We start from the raw sequence: 9829 nt of genomic DNA, 5'->3' as shown, positions 1-9829 counted from the left end.
GTGTGCCCTTCTTTGCTCTTCTCCGTCCACATCCTAAAGAACTCCCTGCCCCATCTTGGCTGTAGTTGGCAGGGTATAGTCTGCTAGGGCCACAACAAAGCACCACAAACTGGGTAGCTCCAACAACAGAAATTTATTTTCTTACAATGCTGGAGGCTGGAAGTCCAAGACCTTGGTGTCAGCAGGGTTGGTTTCTTCTAAGGCCTTTCTCCTCAGCTTGTAGGTGGCCATTCTCCCCCCAACCCCCTCCACCGTGTCTTCGCGTGGTCTTTCCTCTGTGTCCTAATCTCCCCTTCCTACAAGGCACCAGTCGCATTGGATTAGGGACCACCCCAGTGAGCTCATTTTAGTTACCTCTTTAAAGAGCCTATCTCCAAATACAGTGATAGTCTGTGATACTGAGGGTTAGGACTTCAGCATATGAATCTGGGGGGGACACAGCCCAGGCCCTAACACAGGAGTGATGGCAGTGGTGGCAGAGGGACCACGGGCATCACATGCTGGTCTCTGGGCAGATTTTCTTGGGCTGGACACCTTCTCTCTGGGGAAGCACGCAGAGGGCGGGCCCCCTGCAGGCCGGAGGGGATGGTCAGCAGGACCTTCTGAGGTTCTGTCCACTCAGCACCCCAATCTGATGCTCCCACAGAGTCATAGGCACCTGGGCTAAAGGAACTCAGAATGGGATAGCCCTGAAAGAAACCAAGCATCAGGTAAGCCGGAAGTTTAATAAAAATGAAACAAATTACAACACAGTGGGCTGGCGACAGTCTGATACATGTTGGTCGGCTTGATGTCCTGACTCCTGCGGGTTCTGGGAGGTCACAGGATTGGTCCCTCACACCCAAGATTCACTTTAGTCACTCGCCCTGTTCCCACGGGGGAGACCTCTGTCTTCCTGGTGTGATCTGTGACCAGCTGGTTCCGAACTCCTCACCCCGTGAGGAAAGCTGCCCGAGCCTGACCTTCACCCCACGATGAAGATGATGCTCCTTTACAGTTTTCCTCAGCACACGCCCCACCCAGGTTCTGAGGGTGGCACACAGATGAAAGCCCGTTTCATGGAGAGTTAAGAACTTTGGGGATGCTGGCGCCTCCTCCACAGCAGACAGCCACAGCTCCCAGGGCCTCCTGGCTCCCTTGCAAACTCTTCTGAACTCCGCAGGCCCATGTCTCTTGCAAAGTGCTCAGGATGCAGAACACACGGGGTGCTGGTGATGAGCTGGGTCTGAGAGTCTGCACAGAAGGGAGTCCCGCTGGGCATGGACCTCCCTGGCGGCCGCTGCAAGCCAGGCCAGTTAGGAGGTACTGCTCCTCCTCCGGGGGTGGAGGGCTTTCCTCTTGGCGATGTCCTCCTCAGTGTCACTCTCACAATTCCTCTGTGGGGGGAAAAAGAGAGGGGTCCAGGACAGGAGGTCATTAGATATGCCAGGAGTGGGGTTGTGCTGGGCGACAGGGGTTGATACCTGGGCCAGGGGCCTAGAAGCCAGGGAGGTGGGTGTCGAAGGGAAGCCTGTTATTCCACCCCCAGTGGTAGGGGTAGGGGAGCACCCGAAATGAGGCCAGACCAACTGCCTAAAAGCAGGTAGGATACCTAAGGGAAATCAGGCATCGGGAGAGGCCGAATTGTCATAGTGAAAATTATGTCTGGTGCCCTTTGTGGCTGCCACATAACCAAGACCACAGGGGTAGGTGGTCTGTGGGCTGACAGGTCTCCTGAGCTCAGCCTAGAGGGAACGGGAGGGGCGAGCCACAGGTTCCTCCCCACGCTCTTGACAGCCGTCACTCCACACCCCCTCGTCTTTGATGGGCCCGCGCTGCATCTTTAGCAAGGCCTGCTGTGCAGTTTTTTCAGGCAAATGACTTCTGAGTTCCATTTTTATGAAAGAGGAAGAGATTATAAAGTGCAGTCTGTCAGCTCCTACGTGGCTGAACCAGAGCCGAAGGCAGCCATGTCTTTTCGTTCGGGTCACACGGATCTAATTAAATTGCTAAAATTATTAAAAGATATACTAATTCAGAAAGACTTAAATGAGTCATCAGAAAAAATTTGTTCCATCCTGAGCAACATAGCAAGACCGTGTCTCTAGGCCGGGCGCGGTGGCTCACGCCTGTAATCCTAGCTCTCTGGGAGGCCGAGGCGGGCGGATTGTTTGAGCTCAGGAGTTCGAAACCAGCCTGAGCAAGAGCGAGACCCCGTCTCTACTAAAAATAGAAAGAAATTAATTGGACAACTAAAAATATATAGAAAAAATAGCCGGGCATGGTGGCACATGCCTGTAGTCCCAGCTACTCGGGAGGCTGAGGCAGGAGGATCGCTTGAGCCCAGGAGTTTGAGGTTGCCATGAGCTAGGCTGATGCCACGGCACTCAAGCCCGGGCAAAACAGTGAGACTCTGTCTCAAAAAAAAAAAAAAAAAAAAAAAAGACCATGTCTCTACAAAAAATAAAAAAATTAGCCAGGCATGGTATCATGTGTCTGTAGTCCCAGGTACTAGGGAGGCTGAGGTGGAAGGATCGCTTGAGCCCAGGACTCTGAGGCTGCAGCAAGATATGATCATGCCACTCACTCCAGCCTGGGTGACAGAGCGGACCCTCTCTCTCCCTCTCTCTTTCTCTCTCTCTCTCACACACACACACACACACACACACACACACACACACACAAATCTGCTGTCAGATGTTCAATCCGATGCTTCCTAAACAAAAAGACCTAGCATTACTTTTTTTTTTTTTTAAAAAGGAAAGTCCCTTTGGGAAAACTGTATAACAGACATCTGAAACCCAATCCTTTTCTACTTCTAGAGCTGATGGTACTTGCTGAATGTTTGAGTAAAAAGAGGACTATTTAAAAAATGTTTGCTCAAGGACAACAGTTAGGAAAGAAATTCTTTTCAGTTACTCTCTGGCCCTCTCTCCCCACTGCCTACGTTCTATCAGGGCAACCGGGCTGGGGGCTCAGCCCGACAGCCGTACCCGCTGCCTGCCACTTGCTCGTCCAGAGCCTCCTCTCTTTCTCCTGCCCTGAGCCAGCTGAAAATCCAAGGTCAAGATCAACTTTAGCCAAATACATCCTAGACTGAGCCCGGCTATGTCAATAAAAATAACTCAAGCTCTGCTGAATGGCAACTGTTAGAATGAGTCAGAGCCACACAGTAAAAAAGTAAGCTGGGCAAAGTCCGCCTGGCAAGATCAGGCATTCTGAGAGGGAGGGAGGTCCAGTCCCTTTTATAGCAGGTGAGGAAAGCAGTAAGAGAAGGCACAGGGCTTGGCCAGAGCTGCGCAGTTTGTTTCAGGCCTCTGGAGCCATAAACGCTCAAGTCCTGGCAAGAGCAAGAATACATAAGAGCTCAAGCTGAAGAAAAGAGACCCCAGGCTATGTGGGGGGCATGGGGAGCACAGCACTGTGCACCCTGATGCGACACAGGACTGACTGTCCATCCAGCTGCCTTCCAGCCCCTTCCTGAGCGGGGAGTCACCTTCTGTCCCGACCAGTGCCATCCCAGGTGCTCCTGGGCCCACATCACACACCCTGAGCAGGGGGAGGGCCTGTCCAGGGAATCCCTGCCAACCGAAATACTAACATTGGCACTGCAGTTTAAAGTTTACAGGAGGATTTTAAAAAACAACAATAATTGCTGACACTTATTGAACACTGACATGCCAGACTTTAAGAATATGTCATCGTTTAATCCTCAGGAACTATTACTAACCCAATTTTACAATTGATAAAATTTTAGCACAGAGAGGTTAAGTAATTTCCTCAAGGTCACACAGCTAGTAAGAGGAAGAGTTGAATTTTGGCAGTCTGGCTCCAGAGGCCACACTCTTCACAAGCACATTCTGTTCTATGCCTCCCATTTTAAATGCATGTAAAACTGCAACAAAGTAATCAAATGTAAGATAGCATCTAAATATCATTATTATTTATAATGGTAATCAAAAGCAAAACAGAAATGGAAAAATTGAAATAAGCATGTAAAGCTACCATTCTAAAGCAGATTTTTGGGTTGTCATAAATAAATTTTGGGTCGTCTATGGAACTCATTTTCCAGAGTCTGCAGGGTTCCTGGTGGGCTACCAGTCCTCAGGCAGAGGCTAGAGGGGTGGGCCGGAGTGGCAGCAGCAGTCCTTCTGAAGCCCCACCTGGAAAGGGTTCAAGATCCGCCACAAGCTCACGCTGCCCCATCAGAGCACCACTTAGGGGTCCCCCGAACACACGTGCCTCTGATGATCGTGCTTCAGCCTTCAAGGAAGAGGACAGGGCCAGCAGCGCTGGCTGGAAAGAGTTGACATCCACCCGCCTTGGGGGAAGAGGGAGCTCTCCCCATCCCTGAGCTCCAGGCCACCGCGGAATTCTGCCCAGAAGGAGGGCACTGCCTTTACCTACCAAGTCCGCATCTGGCCTCAGGTGCGCCTTCTTCATCAGCGAGCGGGTGAGGTGGTTGCACAGGGAGACGATGCTGAAGGAGAGCTGAGGGAGGCAGAGAAAAGGAACTCCAGGTGACAACCTGCACCGAGACCCAGCAGACAGCTAGCACCCCGCCTGTGCCCCCTGCCCCCACCGCAAACCTGGACACACCTTCCACCGCCTGCGCACATACTGCCTCTTGAAGTTCTCCAGGTTGACCACGGACTCCCTGCGCACCATGGCTTGCTGGTTGTCCACCGGCTGGGAGACAAAGCAGAGCGTGGTGGCTGATGCCGGGTGGCTTCGGACAGCAGCCACCGCCCTCCCCGCAGAACCCCCAGACACACACCCGCCATCCTTGGCCTGGTCCTGGCACCTCCCCACCAGGCAGGGCATGCAGTGGGAGCATCACAGTGAGGGCGACAGCTACAGATGCCTCAGCTGTTCAGGAGATGCCCCTGAGCTATTATTACCACAGCCAGACACACACGGAGGCTTGGCTGGAGGCAGGGCTTCAGTCACCAATCACTTTGGGGACAGGGTCATTTTACAGCAGTCTGGGATGCCCCCTGTACACTGGGATGGTTCTGGACTTAGCACATGGATGACTTTTTGGCAGACAGGGTATTAATACTCCATTAAAAAATAAAGGAAATAGGGGCTTTGATGGAGCTCAAGAGGAGACAGGATGTGTAGTTGCCTTTCACAGCCCGGCAGTCAAAGCTCAGCTTAAATCTTGACTTCTCCAAGCAGCCTGGCATGGCTTCTCTGAGCTTCAGTTTTCTCATCTGTAATATGGGGATAATAATATGTCCCTGGGTTGTTAAGGATGGAATGATTGTGGGTATGTAAAGCACTTAACTCAGTGCCACTCAACAAATAGTAATAAATTATTATCAGCTCTCCTGCCTTCTCCATTCCCTCTTGGATTCCTCCATTTTGTAAAAAAAAAAAAGTTTTCTAGATCAAGAGATGGGTTCCTAGGGTCCTGGGAACCTCCTGAAATGATTTGCAAATTTTAGTGTGTATATTTGTACATGAATGTTCGCAGCAGCATTATTCAAAAAAAACCAAAAAGTGGAAACAACCCAACATGCATCAACTGATGAATTAACCAAATGTGCTATATCCATATAATGGAATATTACTCAGGAATGTTATTAATAAAAGTAAATGGAGTCCTGATACATTTTACAAAACAAACGAACCTTGAAAACATTAGGTTAAATGAAAGCAGCCTACATAAATGTGGCAAATCCACAGAAACAGAAAGAAGATCAGTAGTTGCCAGGGCTGGGGATAGATGAGAATGGGGAATGACTAGTAAAGGGAAGAAGTTTTTTTCTGGAGTAATGAAAATGCTCTGGAATTAGATACTGATGATAGTTGCACAACCTTGTGAATATACTAAAAACCACTGAATAGTACATTTTAAAGTGATGAATTTTATGGCATGTGAATTATATCTCAATAAAAAAACAATTTAGTGTGTATGTGCGGAAATGTGTTTCTTCTGAGGAGAGTTACAGCTTTCAGCGGTTCTCAAAGGACCCTGCGACCTCAAGAAAATGAACTTCCCAGGATGCTCCACAAAGCTCCATGCAGCTCTATTTTTCTCTCTGCTCCGACAGCCTTCTCGCTGCAATGTCGCCTGGGTGAAGCGGAACGAGGCAGCTCATCAATTCCCGAGCGCTAATCTTGTCTCCTGACCACATTCCGAGCTCGCCTCCGCTTTGTTATTTTTCATCATGGCGCCAGGCACCAGAAGGAAGCCAGTGCACACTGCTGGCCACACTACTCTGGACTTGGCATCCTCTGGCAGGAGGCCCATGCCATGGCCACCTCACCCCATCCCCCTAGAAGGCCTCTAAGTGTTTCAACACCCAATTCAAGTGTGACTTCCCCCAAGACAACTTCCAGAAAATGACATCTCCCTCCCCAACATGGCCGAAGCACATGTGTGCTGCTTTCTTGTTTGTAGCACGGGTCTCAGCCAGCCTTGCAGAGTAATCATCCCAGCACTGCAAAACAACTCGAGGGCACAGAGACTTTCTCTATGTCTGTGGCAATGCCCCCTACCCCACTCTCCTCCGCACCCACAACCTACAACAGTTAATAGTTTTGTTGTTAAATTGGCTCCCTGAGCTGCCGAGGAGAGAAAATTGGAATGAAATCCCAGGACCTGGGAACTGCTCACACCCATCGCTGAGAGGCCCAGGTCACGCGGATCAGCCCAGTGGTAGCACCATGAAAGGGTGTCATGACACCACGGCTCCCAGGGCCCTACCCAGGAGTCGGTGAGATGCAGAGCTCCATGGGGCCGGGGGGCAGGGGGGCAGGGAAGCAGGGGAGCGGGAGAGGGCACACAGCCTTGATGTGGCGGGGAGATGGGAAAGCCAGGGACTGTTTGCGCTCCCAAACTGGAACACAGTGGTTTGGGCCAAAGGGGGCAGAAGGAAAAAGAAGAGGGGAAGGAGGCAGACAGGGAGAGGGAAGAGAAAAGGATGAGGCTGTTGAGGGACCATCGGGCCATGCCCACCTCTCTGAACCCTGACCTTAACCACCTGTCACCCCTTCTGCACACCTGTGAGCTCAGCCCTGGGTCTAGTCCCACCTGGAAGGGAGGCACAAAAGCGGGCAGGGGGCAACTGATCTGTGCAGAGGACTGCTTTTCTTCTTCTCCAAGCCTTCTAGTGGCTTCCAGTGCTCTCTGTATACCCCAACTTTGCTCAACTGTCACCTCCTCAGGGAGGCCCTCCTTGACCACCCTAAGTAGCACCCCCAACTGCCCCCCACGACTCACCATGCCTGCGCTCTACTTCTTCATTGTATGTGCCACTACCTGACATTTTATTCTGTATTTATTTACAGTCGATCCTGGGTCTCTGTAGGGGACTGGGTCCAGGACCCCCACAGACACCAAAATCCTCGGATGCTTAAGTCTCTTATCTAAAATGGTGCCATCTCTGCATATAACCTACGCACATCCTCCGGATACTTAAAAGCACCTCTAGAGTACTTACAATACCTAATACAATTTAAATGCTATGTAAATAGCTGTTACACTGTAGTTTTCACTTTGTATTTTTTTTTTTTCCAAATATTTTCAATCTGTGGTTGGTTCTACCCGAGGCTGTGGAACTCTCGGATGGGAGGGCCCACTGTACTTGTCTTTCTTCAGTTTCCTCTCCTTCACACCGCCCAGCTCCTGCTAGCTCCTTCCAAGGTGGTTAGCACCCTCCCCAACCCATAAAACACTTCCACCTTGAACTTCACTGACTCTGCAATTCCCTCTGGCATGAGTGGTCTTTAAGCCTAACCCTTGCAGGGGCACTTGTACCTCACAGGACAGTTTGATGAGGTGGGATTAGTAGACTCTGGGAGGGAAGGGACCTCTTTTTGTCCGCTTACTGACCGGAACCCTCGCCCAGGAGAGAAATAGCTGAATCCATAGCTGGAGGGTTGAATGCAAACTAGGGGGATCAGGTTAACAAGAATCCCAGCCTCCTACTGGCCCAGCTAAAATGGCAGGTGAGACCATTCCCAGAGGCCATTAATGGGAGGTGATGCAATTGCTTGTAGGGCCCTGTCCATAGCTACAGCAGCAGCATGAGACCCGAGGAAGCCGCCCAGGCTGTAAATCTGTCAGGCCGGCCTTTCCTGATCAATGGGCCTCCCTGGTTGCTAAGAGGCTCACCAAATGCTGATGCTGTCATCTCAGCCTTGAAAGTCAGAGAGAGGTCAATTCCACGGCAAAGTCCGTTCCCAGAAGAAACGTGGCACAAACACTTTTGATTAAATCGGGGATGTGAGGGGAAGATGGAACATAGCTCCACCCTTCTCTGCAAGCAGTGTCCACCTCCAGGCCTTGTGGTCCATCGGTGATACCAGGGAGCTTTGAGCGATTCTGACCAGGCTCCTAGGAGTGTGTTTGGTGTGTTGGAAAAATGTCAGAAAGGGAGGCAAGGGAACAGAAAGCTGTGGCTGTAGTCGAGTTTTGTTCATGCGGATGCAAATGCCTTTGAAAAGTCCAGTGGGCCATGCTCGGTCAGTACCGACACCCACAGAGCAGGGAGAGGAAGCAGCAGCCATCGCTAAGGCATGAAAAAAGGAATCCTGGCTTTATAGTAGAGGAGCCCTGCCAGACAATCTTCTCTAAATACTAGGCCTCCTTTAGAAACTGCAAGCAGATTGCAACTCTCCCAAGCTCTATCTGTGCCAGCTCTCGAGCCCCACACTCCAATGACAGCCAGGGGCACCCTCGCACCCATTTCTCTTTCCTGCCCAGGACCGTCAGGCCGGGCCTCACCCCTTCCTCTCTCAGCAGAGTCTCTATAGGAGGCACCTCCACCTCTCTCCTTTGCTGGCTGTTTTGATGGCTGGAGCCTGGGCCCTGTTGGCCCCACCTGCCTATTTTCCCAGGAAAGGAGCACATGAGGCTTGTGGGGACCTGAGTCTCTGCCTTGGCATAAACAGGTGGGGAGGGCTGCGGAAAGGCTGAGCGCCTGCAGGTGTCCCCTACAGCAAACACGCCAATGGAAGGAGGCAGGAACGTCCCTTTCCTTGCTCAGTCTGGTCTCACTTTTCTGAGTTAGGTCCCAGCATGGATATATTCTCTTTTAATTCTCTTCTCTGGGACCTTCACTATTCTCAGCAATTTTTTGTCCCCAGGAAAAGCTTCAAAAGTTCTTCCTCTCGTACTCTTACAAAGCCCAAGACACTTGAGAGATGTAGCAACCAAATGCCATGTGCAGACTGTGTTTGGATCCTGAATTGAACAAACTGGTGGTAACAGGACACCCCTGACAACAGCGGGGACACGTGAGTATGGAATGGGTACCCAGATGAGATCAAGTAATTATTGCTGATTTTGTCAGGTGTGATAATGGCACGGTGGTTATTTAAAAAAGAAAGTCCTGGCCGGGTACAGTGGCTCATGCGTGTAATCCCAGCACTTTGGGAGGCTGAGGCAGGAGGATCACTTGAGGCCAGGAGTTTGAGACCAGCCTGGGCAACATAGAGAGATCTTATCTCTGCAAAAAAATAAAAAATCAGCCAGGCGTGGTGGTATGCGCCTGTAGTCCCAGCTACTGAGGCAGGAGGATCTCTTGAGCCCAGGCTTGAGCTGCGATCACACCACTGCACTGCAGCCTGGGTAACACAGTGAGATCCTGTCTCTAAAAAAAAGTCAGTCCTTATCAGAGATTCATGCTGAAGAATTTAAGAGTTAAATAAATCTGAAGTTTGCTTTAAAATACTCCAGGAAAAAGTAATGGGGGAAATGAATGAAGGAGGACTGGCCATGACTTCCTGTTGAAGCAGGGTGACGGGTACATGGAATTCCCTATACCATTCTCTATACTTTTGTGTAAGTTTTGAAAATTTTCCTGCTGAGAAGACCATAACAAAAAATTAAAACCAA

The 9829-nt window shown here is 50.5% G+C and overlaps 1 protein-coding gene across 4 annotated transcripts in view; it reads right to left on the bottom strand.

The window, feature by feature from the left end:
- Positions 1-494: 494 nt before the first annotated feature.
- The window catches only part of DAPK2 (death-associated protein kinase 2), a 111131-nt gene continuing 101796 nt past the window's right edge, over positions 495-9829 (bottom strand). For 2 of the 4 annotated variants that reach the window (XM_012645075.1, XM_012645076.1), the window contains exons 10-12: positions 4579-4668; positions 4387-4470; positions 504-1376 (exon numbers count right to left, since the gene is read on the bottom strand). In XM_012645075.1, the coding sequence (XP_012500529.1) occupies positions 1296-1376; positions 4387-4470; positions 4579-4668 (255 nt within the window). In that variant the 3' untranslated portion in view covers positions 504-1295. Of the gene's footprint in view, positions 1377-4386; positions 4471-4578; positions 4669-9829 lie in introns of all 4 variants that reach the window. The other 2 variants (XM_012645074.1, XM_012645077.1) reach the window with 2 other exon arrangements.

This window comes from Propithecus coquereli, unplaced genomic scaffold (assembly GCF_000956105.1).
Source record: "Propithecus coquereli isolate 6110/MARCELLA unplaced genomic scaffold, Pcoq_1.0 Scaffold224, whole genome shotgun sequence".
NCBI classification, from domain to species: Eukaryota; Metazoa; Chordata; class Mammalia; order Primates; family Indriidae; genus Propithecus; species Propithecus coquereli.
The sequence above is the reverse complement of the archived record's forward strand: the minus strand, read 5'-3'. Positions and strand labels throughout refer to the sequence as shown.